Source organism: Bicyclus anynana, chromosome 14 (assembly GCF_947172395.1).
Source record: "Bicyclus anynana chromosome 14, ilBicAnyn1.1, whole genome shotgun sequence".
NCBI classification, from domain to species: Eukaryota; Metazoa; Arthropoda; class Insecta; order Lepidoptera; family Nymphalidae; genus Bicyclus; species Bicyclus anynana.
This window is the reverse complement of record NC_069096.1, coordinates 1,151,643-1,175,871: the sequence shown is the minus strand read 5'-3', so window position 1 is coordinate 1,175,871 and position 24,229 is coordinate 1,151,643. Positions and strand designations below refer to the sequence as shown.

Below are 24,229 nucleotides of genomic sequence, written 5' to 3'. Positions count from 1 at the left end.
AAGCAGACCAGTTCGCTTTATTCAGTCTATATTTAAGCAGGGGGGTAGGATTTTGAGGAGGGACAGATCTAATATTCAGTGATATGATGATTGGGAAGTGGTCACTACCATAGGTACTAGGAAGAACTCTCCAGGATAGTTGGGATGCAAGAGATGAAGAGGAAATAGTCAGATCAACTGCAGACGGGTTCTGAGATGGATAAGCTCTACGAGTTGGAGAGCCATCATTTAGAATACACAAGTTGGCATCCTCAATGATGTCTATCAGTAAAGGAGCAAAACCATCACAGCTGAAACACCCCCACATAGTGTGGTGGGCATTGAAGTCCCCCATAACAACAGTTGGGCTGGGAAGGCATGATAAGATGGATTGGATCTCAGGGATCAAGGAAGAATTAGGGTGAGGTATGTACAGAGACAAGAAGGAAATATTAAGAGACCTCACAGCAACAGCATTAATCTGATCACTGTGGGGAGGAAGGGGGATAGAAGAATAAGGGAGGTTGTGCCGGAGGAAGATGGCACTCCCTGCATGACTGTCACTCCTGTCATCCCGCAAACAGAAGAAACCCGGGACCCGGAAACGGGAACCAGGCCTCAGCCATGTCTCTGAGATGGCAACAATAACAGGGTCATGCAGGTTAATAATTGAAATTAATTCTTGTTTTTTTGGTCTAATGCTTTGACTATTCCATTGCAGGATCGCCGTTGGGGCCATTTTTAACTATGTCGAACAATTTATACAAATTTTGGGCAACGTTGGGCGGTAAGGGCATTTCACTGCATGGAGAAATGATACTGACTAAAAATTCTGATAAAAATTCCATCATCTTTCCTTGAGAGGAAAGGTTTTCTTTTTGGTTGGACCCGAAGGCACAACCATTGGGGAGGGATGATGACGGCGTGTTTACAAAGGATGCATGAGCTTGTTTATCGTACCCCTTACCTAAGGGTGCACGAGGACGGGGGGAACGGAGGACAGTTTCTCTATATGATTTACGGGGAGAGGTATTATGGTGTGGAGAGTTCCTAGAATGAGGAGGTGTGTAGGACGGGGAGGATGAGAATGCCATCTCTGCGTACGATCTGCGGACAGGGGGGAAGCGTGATGCTGCTTCTATGTAGGGAATGTTCTCTTGGGACATTATATGTTTGATGTCTTGTTGCCTATTGAACTCCGGGCATTGCTTGTCAGAGGCAAAATGGTTGCCTGAGCAATATAAACATGAAGCTTTTTCTTTAGACACCTCACATGTGTCTCCAGTATGAGATTGCGCACACCTGTAGCACCTGGGTTTTGATCTGCACTGAGTGCGAATGTGGCCAAAACGGCAGCAACTCAGACACTGGATTGTAGGATACTTATAGGTTTCCACTGATAGGGAGGTGTAGAATGAAAAAATTTTTGATGGGAGGACTTGGCCCCTAAAAGTAAGAACCGCCGACTGGGTTGGGATCCATTCTATAACACCATCATTTGTTACCTTGCGGTTTAATCTGCGAGCTTTCAGAACTTCACCACAACCTGTCGGCAATTCTAGGGATGCAACAAATTCCTCCATGTGCCAGTCAATAGGGACTCCCCTTACTAGGCCCATGCGAGTTACGTTATAAGTTGGTATTATTGCTTGATATTTGGCTAATTTGAGAATTGGGCTATTAAGAAATAAGTTTGCCGATTGACTGCAAGCAAATTCTACGCTTATTTTATTACGCCCTATATTTTTAACTCCGTCATTTGTTATGTCGGCAAACTTATTTCTGTGTAAAAATTGACCAAATTTAATTGCCTGAATGGTGGTACCCGCAGATGGGTCGGAGATTTCCCTTGACACATGGATGATAAATGGACCTTTGTCGGATCCTAAATACTGTTTGGGGCCTTCAGAAAAAGAAGGATGAATAAAAATGGTTTGCTTGGAGGGTTGGGACAAGTTCGAGGAAGGTTTCTTCCCGGTGCCCGTATGATCATTCGGCGGACTGTCATCCTCTACAGGACGTTTTCTATTTACCCCATGAGCTGACGGCCCAGGGTCTGGAGGCTTTCGAGGCGGCGGATCCACCTCCATATCTAACCTCGGACTTACCACCACCAAAATATATTAGAACACACCACACAAAAAATCTGCTATTTTTCACTAGAAAGAAAACACACGAAAAATACACCGCACGTGGGTCAACCTAGGCCGACGCGAGCGAAGTCCGTATTTTCAATAGATTTTATTCCATTTTTTAAATCACAGTCACCACAGATTAATAGATACTACCAGTCAGTGTCACAGTCAGAGTCACATTCACAGACCATAAACAACAGGTTCACAGGGAAATCAGAGACACAGACAAAAAATGTTTCCAAGTTTCAAGATTTTTTTTTCATTTTGGCAGCCTTGAAATATTTTTTTAAATAGATAATATTTACCATAGAATTATAAGTACTTGTCTTTTTAGCCGTTTGTGCTTGTAACGACTCGTAAATCTATGATATTTACCCTATTATACTTTTTGAAAAGTTGTAATCGATTTCTGCATGTAAAGAGCTATTTAAAAATGCCGGTTCGTGTAGTTGAATTGCATAAAAATCGGTCAACAACTTGTAGTTCACTAAAAAATAAAGTTACGTTTCATTTGTTAATTAATTTATCATTACCCTAATATTTCATGTGAAAAGTGATAATTTTTTATTCAAGTAGGTATTATAATATTATCAAAGCTAAGCTATCTAAAATAACTACCTTAAAACTAACAACCTAATTAAATCAAATTTGTAAAGGAACCGAATCTTCTGATAAAACAGCTCAATATCACTCAAGTAACCGAATCTAAATCGATATATTGAGTATAAGCGAGAGACACATAGTATATCAAGTGGTGCTAATATTTTCGATGAGAGAGTCTATCTTCTTCTTCTCAAAAAACTACAGACAATTTTGTTACACAATTTGGTTATGATGCATCTTCATATCCAATACCTCTATGTTTTTTGGCAATCAATATTGTAAATCGGAACAAACCGTCTTCTATTCAAAGACAATTTTAACATTTCTGTCGAAATTCCGAATTGTCAGCGACAGCGGCTGAACGCTACTGCAGTTGCACATACTGCCAGTCAAACTTCAAAGTCAAATTAACTTCAACAAAGCGTCAAATCCATTCATTTGTGGTTTAGCCGTTTGTGATTTGTGGTCTGTGGTCAAATCAAAGCGCAATGGTGATACGAAAATAGCACTGCCGAAATCTCAAATCAGAGGTTGTTTGAGTTTCTCGTAACGTTGATTTCATTTATAAATTAACAAAGTCACTTTTGACCGTCGCCCATGATAGATAATGGCTACAACAGCGTATGAACATGATGCTGAAGGTGAGCGAGTTTTAATAGCTATTGTGTACATTCTACAGATCAATATGTCAATATTTATATTAAATTCTTCATTTTAGTGTTCAGTAATCATTAGACCAGAGTAAAGTTTGCTTATACATTAAACGAACGTTTACCTATTGTCAACGTGAAAGCTGAACGGGCGTATATATAATTCATGATCATAATTATTTTCGTGCTGCATGTATTGTAGAAAGTTTTCCTAATAAACAATGCATCGATGCGCTATTGCACTTCATACAGGAACTAATTAATGATTTCTAAATAAAAGAAACTTTAATGTTGAGTTTTTAATCATGGATTCATTAAAATCTCTTTTAAAAATATCTGTAAAATATACTTCTGTATGTTGTAAAAATGTTGTGTGAAATAAAATATTTGCCTTAATTTCTAGTATTCAGATTATTTGTCTGATTCTCTATTTGAACAAAGAACTTCTCCAATCTGTTTCATTTATCCCTGTTCCTCTCAGCTCTTACCCAATCACTTGCTTCTGTCAACTTCATACAGCAATCTTTGCTTTATACCTGCATAAACACTTCCCATATGATAACATTTATTTACAGCATATTGTATTAATTATTGCAGGTGGGAAATTTATACCTGCAACTCAAAGACCTGATGGATCTTGGAGAAAACCAAGACGCATAAAAGATGGTTATGTACCACAAGAAGAAGTACCGTTGTATGAGAGCAAAGGCAAACAGTTCAAAGCCAAGCAGAACACTGGTCTACCTGTAGGGCTAACTAGTGAAATAGCTGAGGAAATTAAGAAATCTAAAAAAGGTACCTTCCAGCCTATACCTGGAATGATAATCAATGTTGAGAAGAAAAAAAAGAAAAAGAAGACAGGTGAATTTACTATTATTATTATATTTTGGATGACTTAATTATTATATTAATTAATGTGACAACATGCTTTTATTACTATTATTTAGTTACATGACCTTAACTGAATGTTTTAAATTTAATTTATTTTGTTGAAAATTTAAACTATTTTCATCTCTATCATATAAAATATATTATTCACATTTATATGCATAAATAATACAAATAGGGCTAATTTATTTTGGAAAAGTTGATTCATTTTCTATAAACAAATAAACTGTGAGCAACAAAAATTCTGACAACAAGATACAAACCCATATTATGCAGTATTTCTCAATCCTCTATTATGTTACAGCTGTAGAAGAAGCAGCTGATAAACTTGGGAAATGTGAAATCATAGAGCCAACCTTCACTACTCCACCTCCAGCCCCCAGCGCTACGCCTACACCAACTGATCCCGCCAAAAGATTAAAAAATTTGAAAAAGAAATTAAGAGAAATTGAGATTCTTGAAGAAAAAATTAAATCAGGGACAGTAAAAAATCCAGACAAGGAACAAAAAGACAAGATCTCAAAGAAAAATGACATAATCAAAGAAATAGACACATTAGAAACAAGTAGTAATTGACCTAAGCCAAAATAACTTTATTTGTAAGATAATATTTTATCAGATAAATTTTTTGAAGAATAGCAATAATGAGTTTGCCTTGTGTGGATTTCCACAAATATTTGTGCATTGAAGAATTTACATTTTATTTACTTCTATTACTGTATTTTATTTAACTAATACCTTAAAATATAGATATAAAAAATAAATAAAAATTAAAAATCAGTCAAAACTGAATGAATTTTACATTTATTGTTAACTTTAATAATACAGATGTTTTACTGTAATAGTAACAAAAAAATATGTGCTATATTAAAGTATAATATTATAACAAAATTTTATGGTATGACACAAGTTTATTAAAGAAACCAGCGTAGCCATGATGTTCAATCAGTTAATACAGCATCTGAAACAAACGAAATTTGAAGGTTCACATCTCAAGTCAACATTAATCAACAAAGTTAAAATCATCAATTTAAAGTAAATGTGCATACAAAACATACTTACGTATGAAACACTATATGAATTCATTTCTTGCTTTCTGCCTTGCGTAATTACCCAAGCATGCTAGAATACCTATTACAGCGATTCCAATGCCCAAAACTGTTGCTAAAAAGTCTCCAAAGTCATAGCTATGTGCTGCTTCGACTCTGCTGACGGCTAGCATCGAGAATATAAGAACAAACACTTTGTAAAACATTTCTACGTATTAATATTTGAGATTTAATTTCAGCCTTCAGGTTTTTACTAATTACAATACCAATTTCAAATGATAATTTATTAGGTGCTTCGCTTTGTTTGTTTTTGCTTTTGCACAATCACCACAGACACAGAGAAAGAGATCACAGATCACTGATCAGCAAAGAGCACAGATTATGAAAAAAGTAAATTTTAAAGTTTATATTATTTCTTTGGCCGCATTGAACCGCAGAACGAAACAACGTGTTGTGATCCATTAATTATTTAATCTATGACTCCGGTCTCATGCTTTAGGTGCTGGCAGGGTGTATTCAGTCTGTACATTACGACCTCAGTACAAATTGCATATGCCTTCTTGGTTCACTATTTGCTCAATAGATGGCGCTTTAAGGCACGTTGACCAGCCGGATTCTGAGGTAATCTTAAGCCAGTTATTAAAAAAAAAATTATAACCTCGTGCGGCTTGTGACATTTTGTTTAATTTTGTAGACGAAACGGTTTTATTTTTTCTGCTTTCTTCATGGTGTTTTTTTGCGTTGATCTTTCCCGACGACTTGGCTTTTTTTTATGGATTTTGGTGACTGTTATAAATCGTTTTGACCTGTGCTTTAATTTGGATTCCGAGAACTCTGTTAAATATGTCTTGTCTTGAGATTTAGTAGAGTTCTTTTTTATTTTTTCGTGCAGATTTTTTACATTTAATTGGTGTAAGTCAACATATATATTGTTAAGCGGTACCACTAGAGGTTTTGACGAAGATGACTATTCAAAGAGACGGAGTTGTTTATATTCACAAAAGGTGAAACAATAAATAATTATATGTATGCCATTTGTGTTTTTATTATTTATTATTCCTAAATAAAATAATCATAGAATTAAAGAACAGTTAAAACTAATAGGTAAATATTATGTTTATGCCACTATGGATATAGGTATATATACGTAAATCGACGCTCATTTTATACTTATGGGTATATATTATAATTTTTGTAGTTCTCTATCTGCTCACATGATGGCGCTAAGCGGAGATGGCATCTGAGGACTCTATACCCTATATTCAATGTACTCTATGGGTGCTGGGTGCTGTCAAGCAACGGCAAAGTGCAGTGTCAATGTCAAAAATCAAAATCTTTTTAATCTTTATTTTAATTTTCATTTGTCGTCTGTGGTCAAAATCAAATGTCATTAAATTAGAAAAGAAAAATAGCGAATAGCGATAATGAAAAATGATTATAATGTTATATTGTTTAACTAATCATATTTCTTGAAACTTCGTTAATATTTTAAGTTTATGATTTTTATTACCAACAAATAAGCAATGTCTGATATTTTAATGTTCTGTAAATAAATGCAACACAAGTGCTGCAGTTAGCGAAACCTACTTTAGTGAATTAGTATAGAATTTGTGATGTGAGATAGTTTGAAATTGGTTATAATCAAGATGAGTTATAACTCGAGTGGGAAAGGGTTCGGGTTCGCAGGGTTCAGTATGCCTAAGCGGAACCCGTCGAATGTCTCGCTGCATGCCGTGCCACCGCCGCCGTCGCAAATGAACGCCGTGCCGCCGCCCAGTGGTCTCTCCAAACAGGGCTACTCCACCATGAATGCCATAACGCAGAACGCAGTCACCGGGAACTGGGGCACGATTGGGAAGAAACGTGCTAAGACTGAGGATGAGTTAGTACCTACTTTTAGCTTTAGTTTAAAGAAATAGGCATTTTAACAGTAGCCTGTCAGTATATATATAACAGTATAGTTTATGTGAGACAAAATATTAATTTGTACAAACGAAAAGGAGATCTAAACCCACGTCTTACTAGACACGGGCATAAGTTAGTTATTTCTGCATATCGTCTCCAAAGAGTTAAAAAATCTTTTGTGGGTTTGGGTGTACTCTTCTATAACAAGATCCCCAAGACTGTGATGGACTTGCCAATGCACAACTTTAAGCAATGTGTTAAAAAACATTTACTTAGTCAAGGTTACTACACTATTGATGAGTTCCTTAACGACAAAGGTGCTTGGAGGCCATTGGATCGGCTTCCACCTTCACACAGGAAATAAAACTATAAGAAATTGTAATTTAATTGTTATCAAGTGTAAATTGTAATACTGTATGACTTTTTCAAAAGAGCAACTGTTGAGTTTCTTGCCGGTATCTTCTCAGCAGAACCTGCCTTCCGAACCGGTGGTAGAATCTTTACAAATAGTCATCTGACGTGTCAAAAGTGCTTGTAAACTGAGCCTACTTGAAATAAATGAATTTTGAATTTTGAATTTTTGAATTTTGATAGCGCAGTAGCATCTACTCCGCAAAATATAGATACCATATAGAAAACTCTTTAGTGAATAATGAATTTCTAATGAGTTGTGAGGATAGTCAGTGAATTTGTGCCTGTATGAAGTTCCACGTCACTGGTCATCACCAATATCCTTTAGAATTCAAAAATTATTTATTTCAAGTAGGCTCAGTTTACAAGAACTTTTGAAAAGTCAGTTGACGATTCTACCACTGGTTCGGAAGGCTAGTTCTGCTGAGAAGAACCGGCAAGAAGCTCAACAGTTGCTCTTCTAAAAAAAATATACAGTATTATAATTTACAATTGATAACAAAACAAAATTACAATTTAATATACTTTTACTTCTTGTGTGTAAGTGGAAGTTGATCCTATGGCTTTCAAGCACCTTCATCATTAAGGAACTCATTAATGGTGTAGTCACCTCGACTTAGTAAATGTTTTTCTCTTATTTTTCTCACTGCAAATGCAGCTGAGCTGAGTTTACCCGACAGTTTTTCTAAAAGAGCACCCCACTGAAGTTTACAAGGTTTCATTCCATTTTCAATGTTTCACCATCAATCATTATTGACTTATTTAATTTTATAACATTTGGTATTGAAAACTCAATACATTTAGTTTTCTTTGCATTTAAAATTAAGTTGTTAACAGTGAACCAATGCAATACATGCAATATGACACTGTTTACATTGTCAAGAGTTATCTTTACTTCTGTTAAAGAAAGGACCTAGAATTGTACCCTGTGGGACGCCTATTGTGTTAGAAAAACCGTGTGACTTTGAATCATTTATGCATTTATACATTTTGTGTTTTTATCACTAAGATAAGAGGCAATGAGATCAAGTGCAACACTTTTGATCCAAAGTGGCTCAACTTAAGTAAAGAACTTGAAGAAAATTATCTCATGTTATCAACAATAGATAGGGACATTAGTGCTTGTATTTGGGTACTGATTTCCACTTAAACAATACAAGCATAAATTTCTAGTTTTTAATATTTATATGTAAAATGTTAACAGGTATTTTGATGAAGAAGATGAGCCCCCGACTCCAGCCCTCGCTTATATTCCTGCACCTGGAAGTCCCACTTACGAAGCTACCAGCTCTAAAGTAAGTAAACTACTTTCTTTGTCTTCAAATATTACATTGTTGTTGATAGAAGAAAAAAAAAATTAAAGATTTATGAGCTTCGTTGCATTCTCAAACATAAATTGGTTTCTACCTACAACAATTTCAAAGAGAATGTCCATGTCCCTAACCACCTGACAATTTACTTATATCTTAAAATATCTTGATAAAATTTCCTAAATACTCTATCAAAAAAAGTATGCTACAACATGACATTTTTATTTCATCTTTAATTTGTCCACAACGGGGATAAGCTAAGATCGTTGACCATACAGCTTGAGCTTTACAATATTTTTTGAAGACTTTTAAAAAACACGTTTTTTTTTAAAAACACATATGAAGTGCCAAGACAGGGGAGGCAATACCAAGATCCAAACATCTGCCGACCTAAGAATCCTCTAGAAAAGTTTTCAAGCACTCCACTCATAGAGGAGATCAACTACCAAATTAAAAATAAGTCATCCATATAGTGTACAAAAAATGTGTATATGTTCGTAAACATCTCCTCACCATATTCAATAAGATCTAGTCACGACAGATTATACCAGTAGCATTTAGCAAAGCGATTTTTGTTCTCATCCCAAAAAAAGACAAAGTTACTCATCCAAAAGATATTAGCTCTAACTAATACAATTTCTAAAATCTTCTTTATTATTTTGCAAACTAAAATGACACATTTTATGATCAACAATAGATATTTCAGGCCCAATCATCAGAAAGAATTCTAACCGGGCATTTCTGGATGCCTGCAACATAATACATTACTGGGCGAAAGTCTGAAAGATGCCAGAAAGTATAAGAGACAAATTGCAATCTACTGGTTGGACTTTTCCAGCATTATTATTGACCTAATTACATCATATTATTCTCAGTTAAAATTTGCCATACCAGTAAACAAGGAATAGTCAAGTAATTTTATAGTTTTCAGGCACTTTTGAAGGTGGTGATTGTATAAATGTTGTGCTCTCTTTAAATTTCTATTTGGCTAACTTGTATCCTTTCTCTGAAATTGTAGGAGTAATAGCAAAAGAAGAAAATAGATACATGGTTTTAAATTATCTTTGTTAAAAATTAAAAAAAAGGACAAATTAATAAAGAGACAAATTAATGAGAGACAAAAAAATCCATAATATGTTATTATCATTATGTTGTTCTAGGCTGATGATGAAGAAGACCCCTTAGATGCGTACATGGCGGGTCTGGAGCAACAGGCGGCGAAGGACTTGAAGACCAGCAAAGAGAATGCAGTCACAGGGAAAGGGGACGGCGCCAGGGGCACTAGGGGAGACATTGACGAAATGGACGACGAAGAGAGCTATTATAAGTTAGTTTTATTGTTTTTTTAATCGACTTAAGGAGGTTAGAACATTCGACGAGTATGCTTTTTTTTAATTTTTTTTTTGTTTGTTACCTCAACTTCGTTATTTAGGCAAGCGGCTACATCGTGTGTAGTATGATATGTACTATATACAACAATCATTTTGGTACTAATTTTCCATTGCGCCAACAATGTTAAATCGAAAAGACATTTTTCGCCGCTCGTCTAATTTCTTACCCAATTTTGAACATCCTTTTTTTGTTTGAAAGAGTATACTTCCAGATCGGATCATATCCGTTTAATTTTTCATGAAAATCGGTTCAGTAATTTTGTGTTAAAATGAAAATAACGAAATTGCCCGGACTGTGGCGCTTTCGTTAACTATGCTAGGACACACTAAAAACGGAAAAATTAAAATGAAAAGCGAAAAATAACATTGACTGTGCTACCTTCTTATCACTTTGAAGGCGGTGCCATCACAGTGATGCATTATCTCAAGCCATTTCGATAATAAAGTTTTAGATTTTCAAACTGTTTTTTCCTGTAGTTCTTTCAGAAAGGGCTTTCATTAATACGCCACTGGCTTGGCATCGCCTTCAAAGTGATCAGAAGGTAGCACAGACAATGTTATTTTTCGCGTTTTAGATTATTTTTGTGATTTTGAAGTAGGTTAAATTTTTTTGTTGCAAAGATTTTATCTATATGTCATATATGCATTTCACTTACTTCATTACACTGTGCTGTGCTTCATTACATCAATACTTTCATAACAAATATTGGCAAAAGTAATTCTGTTTGTTTTATTTTTTTTTTAATATTTGCCATATTTTTAAATATGACAAATATTAAAAAAAAAAAAAAACAAAACAAAAATTAAACAAAAAAAAAAATTCAGGAAGAGTCTTCTTTACTCCTGGAGTTATTGAGGCTTATTTAAATTTATACTTCTATAATAGTTAAAGAGAAAAAATTTGTTTGTTTCATCATCATCATATCAGCCGATGGACGTCCACTGCAGGACATAGGCCTTTTGTAGGGACTTCCAAACATCACGATACTGAGCCGCCTGCATCCAGCGAATCCCTGCGACTCGCTTGATGTCGTCAGTCCACCTGGTGGGGGGTCGGCCAACACTGCGCTTACTAGTGCGGGGTCGCCATTCCAGCACTTTGGGACCCCAACGTCCATCGGCTCTTCGAACTATGTGCCCCGCCCATTGCCACTTCAGCTTCGCAACTCGTTGAGCTATGTCGGTGACTTTGGTTCTTCTGCGGATCTCCTCATTTCTGATTCGATCACGCAGAGATACTCCTAACATAGCTCGTTCCATCGCCCGCTGTGTGACTCTAAGCCTTCTTATGAGGCCCATAGTTAGCGACCAAGTCTCGGAACCATAGGTCATCACTGGCAACACGCACTGTTCGAAGACTTTTGTCTTCAGGCACTGAGGAATTTCGGACGAAAAGATGTCGCGAAGCTTCCCGAATGCAGCCCAGCCGAGTTGGATTCGACGGTTCACCTCTTTCTCGAAATTGGACCTACCTAACTGGATCATATGTCCTAGGTATATGTATTCGTCTACAATTTCGAGTGCAGCGTTCTCAACTATAACTGGGTGGAGCGATACATGAGCATTACACATTATTTTTGTTTTGCCCATGTTCATTTTCAGGCCCACCTGTTGAGAAACGCTGCTGAGGTCATTGAGCATGGTACTAAGGTCATCCAGAGTCTGTGCCATGATGACTACATCATCCGCGAACCGCAGTTGAGTGATGTACTCGCCATTGATGTTGATGCCAAGTCCGCTCCAGTCCAGAAGCTTAAAGACGTCTTCCAGTGCGGCGGTAAATAGCTTCGGAGAGATCACATCTCCCTGACGCACTCCTCGCTGCAACTGGATTGGCCTCGTAGTCTGATCCTGAATACGGACTGACATAGTGGCGTTTTCGTACAAGCACTTCAACGCTTGGATATACCTGTAATCAATTCGGCATCTCTGCAATGACCTTAGCACAGCCCAAGTTTCCACCGAATCGAAGGCTTTCTCATAGTCCACAAACGCTAAGCAAAGTGGCTGGTTATACTCGTGAGTCTTCTGTATAACCTGCCGCAGCGTATGGATGTGGTCTATGGTACTAAAGCCTTTTCGGAAACCGGCTTGTTCGGGAGGCTGGAAGTCGTCAAACCTATTAGCGAGACGATTCGTGATGACTCTCGAGAACAATTTGTAAACATGGCTTAGCAGCGAGATGGGTCTGTAATTCTTCAGCAAGGTGTTGTCACCTTTTTTGAAGAACAGAACCACCACGCTCCTATGCCACGCCTCAGGCGTCGTGCCCTCGTGAATGACGGAATTGAACAATCGCTGAAGGACTTTAAGTATCGGTTTTCCACCCGCTTTCAGGAGTTCTGCTGTGATTCCGTCCTCACCTGGCGCCTTATTGTTCTTCAGGTGTTTGAGAGCCACACTAATCTCGTATAGGCTGACGTCCGGGATATCTTCGGTATAGTGTCGGGTCAACTTGGCTCTGGGGTCTTTAGCCAAATTGGCAACAGGCTGCTGAGTAGTCGTGTATAGCTGTCCATAGAACTTCCCGACCTCACTTAATAACTCGGGCTTGGAAGAAATTAGATTACCGTGTTCGGTCTTCAAACGCGTCAGCTGCCTCTGTCCAATAGACAGATCTCTGGCGAAAACTTTCGAGCCTCGATTATTTTTGTTTGTTTGTTTTAAATGAATAGGCTCTGAAACTGCTGGACTGATTTGAAAAATTCTTTTACAATTAAATCTACATTATCCCTGATGAACACAGGCTATATTCAATCCCAAAGGAACTGAAAATATGGTAGTGCAACTGCATGGAGTTGTGCTATTATAATATAATGTAATTTGTCAGATACATGGAAGAGAACCCACTCACAACAGCTGATGATGGCTCAGATGTAGAAGTAGAGTATGATGAAGATGGCAACCCCATACCTCCGCCCAAGAAGAAGATCATTGACCCCCTCCCGCCCATAGACCACGCAGAGATACAGTATGAGCCGTTTGAGAAGAACTTCTACACTCCACACGAGGACATAGAGAATCTAGATCAGCAGCAGGTTGAAGAGCTAAAGAAGAATTTGGGTGTCAAGGTATGTTTATTTGGTATAGAAATCTATTGCACATGTCAGGGATCGGAGTCTAGAGTGAATCTTTACAAACTGCGTGCAAACCGGTGAAACTTGGGTGTAACAGATAAAAAAAAAAACAAAATTCACTCGTCTCCTTGACATCTGCTTATACAAACTTTTTTAAAATTTGTATTTTAAAATTTAACACTAACAACAATACATAAATTTATGTAATAATCAATAATAACCAATAAAAAAAATACTCCATCTTATTTCTGTACTTTTTGTGAACACTTTTTAAAACATTTAAAAACATAAGACGCAATTTTTTTATCCATTGCTCCATTTGCCTATTATTGATTAATCTGTGGCTGGAGCGGATTTATATGGTTTACATCTATCAATTACGCATGCCACCCCGTTTCTTCTATCAACAAAGTATTTAGTGAAGAGAAATAGACAACATATCAACCAATGGCATCAGAGTAGTTCCAGTCCCATCTCTTTCATCCCAAACGGAAAAAGATATAGGGATATTTCCGGTTGCGCTGTTATTAGTTGCCTGTAAGGTCCCTTGTCCTTACTGTAATAGCAGTAAGTCACCGTCTCACCACTGCACTGGCCAGCAGCGCACGTCCGCCTCCTCTCGATGCCAGCGATAGACTGCCCGCTCTCTGCGACTACCGGTGTATATATACCCAAACACTACATTGACATTTCTCTTTTACTCCTGACGAGAAACCTGATTTTTGGTCTCATGTTAGGCTCTTGTGGCATTGTTCAGATCTCGGGCCCGGACCCGCCGCGGCCCGTGAGCAGCTTCGCGCACCTGGGCTTCGACGAGCAGCTGATGAAGTCCATCCGCCGCTCCGAGTACACGCAGCCCACGCCCGTGCAGGCGGCCGGCGTGCCCGCCGCGCTCTCCGGCCGGGACCTCATCGGTGCGTCTGCTTCTCCTTTATGTATTCTTTACAAGTTAGCCCTTGACTACAATCTCACCTGATGGTAAGTGATGATGCAGTCTAAGATGGAATCGGGCTAACTTGTTTGGAGGAGGAGGAAATCCACACCCCTTTCTTTGTCGGTAGTGTGGTGACTAGCCACGGCCAAAGCCTCCCACCAGCCAGACCTGGACCAATTAAGAAAACCTTAATCGGTCCAGCCGGGTATCGAACCCAGGACCTCCGTCTTGTAAGTCCACTGCGCATACCACTGCGCCACGGAGGCCGTCAAAAAAGTCTCATTAGTCAAAAGTCAATGCGAATTGAGGTTGCAGTTAGATTATATTAAAATAAACGCTAAATTCCGCCTATCCAGCTAGCAATATCATTATCAATTTAAAATTGAAATTACAGTAATAAATTAACTTATTCAAGTATTTCAATTAGGCTTAGTTTATAAGCACTTTTGAAATCGTGGGTTATTTTATATGATGATGATAATTAAAAAAAAATAATGTGACGAGGGTTCCAAACGCGCCGTGGTCTAACGCACGACGTCTCAGCATAACCGGACGAGCACACACTGGGACATCGCGCTTACTCAGCTTTTATTCATATGCAAGCCGTACACGTGGGATGTGTGTTAATAAATGTTCAAATCAAATTGCCAGGTATCGCCCGCACGGGGTCGGGCAAGACGGCGGCGTTCCTTTGGCCGCTCCTGGTGCACATCATGGATCAGCGCGAGCTGGCGCCGGGCGACGGACCCATCGGCCTCATCCTGGCGCCCACCAGGGAGCTGGCGCAGCAGGTATACGTTCTCTCGCCGCTCGCCAGGTGACTGGCCAGGTGTCACAGCATGGAACAGTGCCGAGTGACAGGTCCATCGGCCTGATCCTTGCGCTCATCAGTAGATATGTGGATATAAATCATTTATTATGAGTTGCATAGAAATCCACAGTGTAGGACAAGGATGCCACCTTTCGTGTCTGGATATCCACTGAGTAAGGATGCCACTTTTCGTGCTTGGATATCCATATGTAGAGGATGTTGAAGTTCCTGCATTCACGCTCCGGTATATCCGGTAAAAACCTCTCGCTTTGCTCGTGGTTGAATCTTAGAATTCTTCGCTTGTTGTATAGACAATTCGCGAACTCGCAGTGTGTTTCGTAAAAGACTATATGCTGCAAACACTGACTTGAATCCACTGAGTGTCCCGTGGAGCCAGGCCTGGTCCGTAGTCTTCTCGATGGGAAGGTCGCTGGTGTGTTAGTTTTCTTCACAATATGTCACCTCACAATAGATAAGTAGATAGCACAATGAAGATTATTATTATAATAGTATGTCCTTTTATCGCGATATGGTTATTTTAACGGGAATGCGTTGATAGCCGCTCGACTGGTTGTGGGTAACTGAATATATTGTGGAATGGAACGCTTCCTTTAGGTCGTGCCCACAGCAATTAGTCATATAAGAATTATAAAAAATAATGACATTTGAAACTTCCTCAAGGTTGGTTATATATGATACTTTATTTATATTGTGTTCCAGTACGGAACACAGTGTACAACGTCATCGTAGCTCTGCGTAACAAATAACTATACACTCGACATTATCTTACATGTACCTGTATTGTTACAGATTTATATGGAAGCGAAGAAATTTGGCAAAGTGTATAATATAAGGTGCGTATGCTGTTACGGCGGCGGATCCAAATGGGAACAAACCAAAGCGTTAGAAGGTAATTCATCACAATCCATACTATCTGAACTAATGTTTTTTTTTTTTTTTTTGATGTGATTGAACTCTAAACGACTCGATCGATTTTAAAATTCTTCCCGTATTCCCTTTGGAACAGAAACTGCGGAGAGTTCGCTACTAAAGACAATGTGTCTTTAGTAACAAGTGGACAGGCAGTGATAAAAGACAATGAAAGAGGATGGAGCCTTTGCCCAGCTTGAATGAATTTTAGGCGTTATTTATTTAATAAAATCATTATGTATTTTAGTTGTGTAAAGTTTAAATAAATAAAATGTCGGTCAGGCGGCGCGGAGATCGTGGTGGGCACGCCGGGGCGGGTCATCGACCTGGTGAAGTGCAAGGCGACGGACCTCAGCCGCGTCACCTACCTCGTGCTGGACGAGGCCGACAGGATGTTCGACATGGGCTTCGGTGAGTCCGCGCGGCTCGCTCGGCAGATGGCGACACGAGACCGTCACTAATGCCTTGATCACACATTAGATCTCACATTCTTATACAAATTACTGAGAAACCAGATAGACGCACCAAATCTTCTAAGCCAAATTAACTTTAGGGCACCTAGTAGATACCCTCGCAAAGCTATTACTTTACTTGTACCGCGACCCACTAGAACTTTTTTTGGCGCCTATTCTACTATGCCCAGGCTATGTAAATTATATAACGCACTTAGTCGGTCTATAGATATCCACATAGACTCACCAAGGACATATCGCAAGTTAGTTTTGCTAGATTTGCTAAACTTATTTTTCTTTTTGTTTTTACCAATTCCATTTTATTTTTTGTATTATATAGTTTATCCAAATAGTAGTTGTAAAATGTTTCCTTTTATTGTTACTGTAAAATGTATTTTTTTTTCTTTTGTAAACTTTAATGTAATCGTCAATTTATTTTAATATTACGGAAATGTGCATGCCGTGTCTACCTTCATTTTATTGTGCAGAGCCTTGTGTTTGTGTGTTTTTTTAGATTGTATTTGTGTAAATGCTGCAACAGTTACTGGTGGACCAAATAAATAAATAAATCACACGTACCGAGCAAACGGGCGAGACAGTGCCCTCGGCCGAGTACTCGGTACGTATAAACATATCGACGAGTGCTCGGCCCAGCACTCGGCCGAACGAAGCGCCGAGACAGTAGCTCGGCTCCCGTTCTATCTACTAGGCCGAGTGTCCACCCTCCCGCTTCCCCGCACTGTCTCGCTCGCTCACTCGCCAGGTCTGAACATGCATTGTCTCGCCACTCGGCCGGCGGCCACATGCATGATTATCGTCACGTCGCCGCATGCGCCTTTTCTTATGATAATTTTCGTTTAAAACAATTCCAAATAAAATAAAATATATCATGTCTGTTAGTAACAAATGGGATGTCGAAAGAACTATTAAATTTATACAGTTATATAAACTGTTGTTTTTTTCCAACAATTCATTTAATTCTTCTACTAATAGTGGAATGAGTTAACTTTGTATATTTTCTAATAATCGTTTTGCGGTCCATCTTATCCGCTTTGTAGTCTTAATTTATCTGAACTGACTGTGCTAATTTCAAAACACGTGTGAACAACTACTCGCTTCCATGACTGTCTCGGTCAAGGAACATTTTACTCTCACGTTTACTCGGTACGTGCGATGAGGGCTTTACGCGCCGATGTCCCACAGAGCCGCAGGTGCGGTCGATCTGCAACCACGTGCGGCCCGACCGGCAGGCGCTGCTGTTCTCCGCCACGTTCCCGCGGCGCGTGGAGCGTCTGGCGCGCGACGCGCTGCACGACCCCGTGCGCGTGCAGCACGGCGCCGCGGGCGAGGCGTGCCACCTCGTGTCGCAGCACGTGCGGTCAGTTGCGCTACATGTGACACCTCACACCAACTATAGAAGGACCTGTATCACACTCATAGTCACGAGCAAAATTGTCTGTCATTTTCTGAGTAAAACGAGCTTATATTTGGTGTATATCTTATACTAAACTAGAAGTTTTTGCCCGTTTTTTACACCATTCAACTACACAAAAACATTTTTACGGAGCTCTTTATCTAATGCGATCATAAAAACTGTCTCTATAGTGTCAATGTTAAATAGTTGTAATCGTGTTCGTCGGTTAAAGAGCTCCGTAAAATACCTTCCGGTGTAATTGAATGGTGTAAAAAACGGGCAAAAACTTTTAGTTTAGTATGAGATATATACTAAATCTAAGCTCGTTTTCCTCAAAAAATGACAGACAATTTTGTTCATGACTATGAGTGCGATATAGGTCCTTCTATAATTGGTCTTAGTGTGTCATCGACCGTTCTGAGATCCTCCTGTTCTCGGCTCCCTGCTAGTTTGACCTCTGCAGCTCAATCATCATTCTCGGACACGGATCAACACAGCCATATCCTCCAATCACGAGCAGTGTCGGTTTGTGAACAACGAACATAGGCATATCTTCGCTACGCGAATTTGAAAATGCATAATGCCTATAATACATAATGCATTCCTAGTCCGCAAAATATAGGAGTGACGACTTGTTGTCCACAAGGAAGAAGAGGTACGTCATTAATTTACACACGTTTGGCTCCCGTTTGTCGTTACACTCTGTAAATCTGTGCCACGCAGGCGAGGACTTTGCTTATAGAATCTGTCCTGACGTTTGATGACCTTTATTACGTAACTAGCTGACGCCGCGCGGTTTCACCCGCGTGGTTCCCGTTCTCGTAGGAATATGGGGATAATATATAGCCTATAGCCTTCCTCGATAAATGGGCTATCTAACAGTGAAAGAATTTTTGAAATCGGACCAGAAGTTCCTGAGATTAGCGCGTTCAATCAAACAAACAAACAAACTCTTCAGCTTTATTATATTAGTATAGATTCCACCGAAATACTTTAATTGATAGATTGTTCTTTCACTTTATTGCAGGATATTCAACAAACCAGAAGAGAAATGGCCGTGGTTATTAGAAAATCTAGTCGATTTCCTGTCCTCGGGAAGTGTGTTAATTTTTGTAACTAAAAAGGTAAATGTGTCATACTTACCCTACTTTCTATTGTCATATAACTATACTTTACTACTACTAACTAACTATACCTCCGTATACGGTGGAGCGAAAGCGACAGTTATCTTTTTTTTTTAAAGATTATTTGTCATATCTTTTAAATATGACCAATATTCCCATTCCCCTCCAACTAGTTCGGAAAGACTATATTCGTGAAAAATTAAATTTCAAGCGGACCAAGTCGCTGTGGTTCTTTAATGCTATTTATTGTATTTTTTTTTTAAGAAATTAAATATCACGTGTCTCAAACGGTGAAGGAAAAACATCGTGAGGAAACCTGCATACTGATTGTAAAATTTGGTTGTTGTCAGCTGGAAGCGGAACAAACGGCCGCCAACCTGGGCGTGCAGCAGTACGACGCGCTGCTGCTGCACGGAGACATGGACCAGGCCGACCGGAACAAGGTCATCACCGCCTTCAAGCGCCAGGAGTCCAGCATACTGGTGGCCACTGACGTCGCCGGTGAGATCACTCTCAACACTTCTTTTGCATGCTTAAATATTGTTACAAACTAGGGTTCAGGATTTGGAATTAAACACCTGGGGACTCGTATAAGACTTTATTCTACTCCTTAATCCGAGTGTCAATACACACTTCCAAACGTAGGCAATTCGTAGTCCAAAATCGTAGCCGAGTTCAGTATTGTTCAAATGTATTGCTTGTGTCACTTAATGTTCACTTCACTCTGTTCCGAAGTTAATTGCCCCGAGCGTCGAGTCGGTCGCGTATTTATACCCGCCGAAGAGTTCTACTTAAAAGTTCCTCATACATTTTTACAAAATATAACTTTTTTATTTTAGTAGTAATATATTTGGCCACTCCCCCAATGTCCAATAGTGGTCGTCCATTAGCAAAGATGGTGGTGATGATAGTGATTATGCTGACTGTGTGCAGCCCGCGGTCTGGACATCCCGCACATCCGCACGGTCGTCAACTACACGGTGTCGCGCGACATCGACACGCACACGCACCGCGTGGGGCGCACGGGGCGCGCGGGCGTGCGCGGACACGCCTACACGCTGCTCGCGCGCGACAAGGACAAGGACTTCGCGGGCCACCTGCTGCGGAACCTCGAGGGCGTCCAGCAGGTGAGATACACGCACGCGCACCGCGTGGGGCGCACGGGGCGCGCGGACACGCCTACACGCTGCTCGCGCGCGACAAGGATAAGGACTTCGCGGGGCACCTGCTGCGGAACCTCGAGGGCGTACAGCAGGTGAGATACACGCACGCGCACCGCGTGGGGCGCACGGCAGGTGATATTCCCGTGTACGTATACCGCGTACGGCGCTTGAGATACACGCACACGCATCGTGTAACGCGCAAGGCACGAGAGATAAACGCAAACGCATTTAACTCACATCATGTTTGCTGTGTCGTGCTATGAAATATTGAGCACGCACCGCGCGGGCGTACAGAAAGTGATTTACACTAAACTAATCGAATGCCAGCGTGAGCCGTGCGGCAGATAGCAAATAAACAAGATAGAAAGAGATAGACGTACTTTGTTTGTTCCGTCGTCGCTTCGTGTACATGACCGCTCGTGTTTACCTCTAGTATTTCTTCTCGTTGAGTATAGTATTCATAGCACAACCCAGGCAACATGTCTCACATGTTGCCTGGGTTGTGCTATGAAATATTGAGCTTTTCTTCCATTTCATTGTTTTACTTTTATTTTAATATCTACTAGAAACCAGTAAATTTTCTCTTGTTTTATTTCGAAAACTGCCCATTCGGTATGAAACTAGATAAAAGTTCATGAACTCCCGCTCGCGCATTGTGACCCCAATTTTTATCACACCACTAGACCGCTGTCGAGTGTTCCGTTGACTCTTGAGTATAATGGACCACCTTGCTACATGGTGGTCCAGGACACTCAATGGTCTACATGTAATCATGTATCGCCAGGAGGTGCCTGAAGAGCTGGCGCAGCTGGCGATGCAGTCGGCGTGGTTCCGCAAGTCGCGCTTCAAGAAGGGCAAGGGCAAGAACCTCAACATCGGCGGGTGCGGGTTGGGGTAAGCAGTGTTAACTGTCTCAAGTGTCAGTTCGCTATATAAACTTAACCTTTCCTAAACTTATATACTTAAATGTCACCGTTAGATTGTAAAATACGTAAGTTTATAATCTCACTCGTGATATTATAATCTACCGTCATATTGTGAATTGAAAATACTGATTGCAATTTAATGTGTTATTTTTCGGTATATTACAATCTATCGGAAGTGAAACCGTTAAATTGTCAATCAGGAACAAACTCCCGGATATATAGGAAAGTGCTACAAATACAGCCATCAATCCTTTACCTTCTAAGTCGCAGAAAATGTAGTAGTATTTAATTTTGTTAGATTCCTATTTCAGGAGCATTGGCGTATCTAGGTTTAGTTCCTGGGGTAGGCCTAAATATCACTGAACAGAGTCGACACTCAATATAAAAGTTTCGTTAGCAATATTTGTAGACCCAGACCTCTGAAACGGCTCGACTTATTTTTTCTTTGTATCTATGGTAGGTATCAGAAAAAAAAAATATTACTTATAGGTTTTTCTTTATTGTAAGTTGTAATTGTTATTATTTGATATTTTAAATGATATTTTCTGTAAAATTATTAGTATCTCGGCGTTCATCATAGAATTTCAGCCCAGTATCCTAATGGCACTGGACTACTCTAGGGTGGGCCCGGCCCACCCGGCCCACCCGCTATATACGCCTATATTCAGGAGATTAGATAAAGTAAAGTACGAAACGTGCATAACTTGGCGTTAAAGCACTCGTGTCTCTATTATAAAACTCACTTCATTCGTTTTATAAAATGCAACTCGTGCTTTAATGACCATCATTATGCAACCGTCTCATAATCTACTATTATCTAATTTTCCAATTATGAAATTAAAAAATGTACTATAATGGCATAGATTATTCACATGCATACTATAATAAATTAAAAAAATACATTATAACACTGCTCTTTGTATGGATAGTGTGTTATAATATAACTTTTTTACAATTATAGCACAGTTAGAGCTGGGTTCTTGGTATTTTGTGCAGCTCTGGGTTCGCTTCGTTCGTTTATATATATTTCTTCGTTCGTATAAAATGCAACTCGTGCTTTAATGACCGTCATGCAACCGTCTCACGATCTACTATATGGTTGTGCCCAGCTACAAGGAGCGGCCCGGGCTGCCGGCGTACAACGACGACGCGCCGGCGGCCGTGGCGTCGTCGCCGGAGAAGGGCGGGCCGGTCACCAACCGCCTCGCCTCGCTCAAGCAGGCCTTCCGCTCGCAGTACAACCAGGTACACTACTACTGGACACGGTATTGATGACAGATTTATAAATTTTATATAAATTAAAGGTATGCTACTAGTAAAGCTATTTCATAAAAGTAACAGGGTATCTGCGATCATTACTTTCGGAGCTACAGGAGTTTAAAGGGTCAGATTTTCAGCGTTACCGCGGATACCTGAAAAACGCCCCATACAAAATGGTACGAATTAATGACGTCTTTGAATCATAATGATCGTTCATAAGACAATAAGATTTGTATGGGCGTTCAAACAAAATTACAAATATCTTTGTTATTTGTGCGTTATTTAAAGTTTAGAATAATGTCACGTTTAATGTAAGGTAGCTAAAACTGTATGAATTTTCATCAAACGTATACGTAACTATGAATTAACATCTTACGATAAAAGATTTTTAATAGATTTTGAAAGTTTACAATCTTATTTATTTTGAAAACAGCCAGATCTTTGTTTTTTTACGTATTAATTAGTTAATATTGACTTTACTTACCCGAATATCTTATAAAACTCAATATATTTAAACCTAGTCATCATCCATCTAGTCTAATATCCTAATCATCCCCATTAACAAAGTTATCGTTTACCGAAGACTTTTACTTTAAATCGGATTTTTAGGGGCCTTGTAAACTTATCTCTTTAAAATTAAAAAATAACTTATCTCTTTCGCCAGTTCACAGCGTCGTCGGACCACTCTTGGGAACAGACGCGACCGACGCTGGCGCCCGGCGTCAACGCGCCCGCCGCCGACGCCGACGCCGACGCGCCCGACGCCGACGCGGCCGACGCGCGCGAGCGGGTGCGCAAGAGCGGAAAGCGCAGTCGCTGGCAGTGACGCCCCACCCCACACCGACATGTGTAATAAATGTATTATGTTGACGCGCGCACTGACTTTTATTGTTCTAAGGACTCTACCTTGTTCCCCTAATAGCGGACGCCCGCGACTCCTCATTAATTTCTGTTTTGTTACCATTTAGGACCCATGAATTGTTCTGGAATAAAAAATAGCCTATGTTCTGCTCCAAAGTCTATAGGTCACCCACCGTCGCCGTCGCCGTCGCCTCTATCTGTCGTATGACCTGCGCGTAACGACTACCTATTACTACTCATTTCGGAGACATCATAAAGATTGCATCCGACTATACTTCAGACTAATTACCTTACGACCTGCCTCGCTAGACATTACCCCTTTGTCAAAAGTATTTATGATAAAGATATCACGTGTCTATACAAACTGAGCAGTGATAGCCCAGTGAGCAGTGATAGCCCAGTGGATATGACCTCTGCCTCCGATTCCGGAGGGTGTGGGTTCGAATCCGGTTCGGGGCATGCACCTCCAACTTTTCAGTTGTGTGCATTTTAAGAAATTAAATATCACGTGTCTCAATCGGTGAAGGAAAACATCGTGAGGAAACCTGCATACCAGAGAATTATCTTCATTCTCTGCGTGTGTGAAGTCTGCCAATCCGAATTGGGCCAGCGTGGTGGACTATTGGCCTAACCCCTCATTCTGAGAGGAGACTCGAGCTCAGCAGTGAGCCGAATATGGGTTGATGACGTACGTATACAAACTGTGTCTATACAGGGTATTTCCCATAACTTCAAGGTGTTGACGATTTCACTGATAGGAGGCGAACTGCATAACTTATATTTTTATAACTGTAAAATTAAAACTATGTTTTCATACAAAGTAATTCAAATAATTCCGACTATCCATGTAACACACGTCTTTATCTATCCTTGCATTTTAATATACGTAAAACTTGGCTACGTCATAATTATAAGCATGCGTATTATAGGACACATTTTAAGATCTATTTACAATA

The 24,229-nt window shown here is 39.8% G+C and overlaps 2 protein-coding genes and 1 long non-coding RNA gene across 3 annotated transcripts; 2 read left to right on the top strand and 1 right to left on the bottom strand.

Annotated features, from left to right (window-relative positions):
- The first annotated feature begins 3,195 nt into the window (after window positions 1-3,195).
- On the top strand, window positions 3,196-4,968 carry LOC112046482 (partner of Y14 and mago). The gene is made up of 3 exons (XM_024083110.2): window positions 3,196-3,358; window positions 3,965-4,228; window positions 4,560-4,968. Exons 1-3 carry the CDS (start codon window positions 3,325-3,327, stop codon window positions 4,829-4,831), a joined length of 570 nt encoding a protein of 189 aa, XP_023938878.1. The 5' UTR covers window positions 3,196-3,324; the 3' UTR covers window positions 4,832-4,968.
- A 57-nt stretch (window positions 4,969-5,025) lies between these two features.
- Window positions 5,026-6,332, bottom strand: LOC112046483 (uncharacterized). Its single transcript, XR_002886889.2, has 2 exons — window positions 5,318-6,332; window positions 5,026-5,216 (listed from the first exon to the last, which is right to left on the bottom strand). It is a non-coding gene; the product is annotated as an uncharacterized LOC112046483 (long non-coding RNA).
- A 355-nt stretch (window positions 6,333-6,687) lies between these two features.
- On the top strand, window positions 6,688-23,287 carry LOC112046481 (ATP-dependent RNA helicase DDX42). The gene is made up of 15 exons (XM_024083109.2): window positions 6,688-7,186; window positions 8,825-8,915; window positions 10,091-10,257; window positions 13,152-13,392; window positions 14,156-14,312; window positions 14,984-15,123; window positions 15,954-16,053; window positions 16,356-16,484; window positions 17,729-17,903; window positions 18,967-19,063; window positions 19,414-19,564; window positions 19,997-20,190; window positions 21,011-21,120; window positions 22,262-22,397; window positions 23,077-23,287. The coding sequence occupies exons 1-15, from the start codon at window positions 6,951-6,953 to the stop codon at window positions 23,236-23,238; spliced, it is 2,286 nt and encodes a 761-aa protein (XP_023938877.1). The 5' UTR covers window positions 6,688-6,950; the 3' UTR covers window positions 23,239-23,287.
- Window positions 23,288-24,229: the final 942 nt, after the last annotated feature.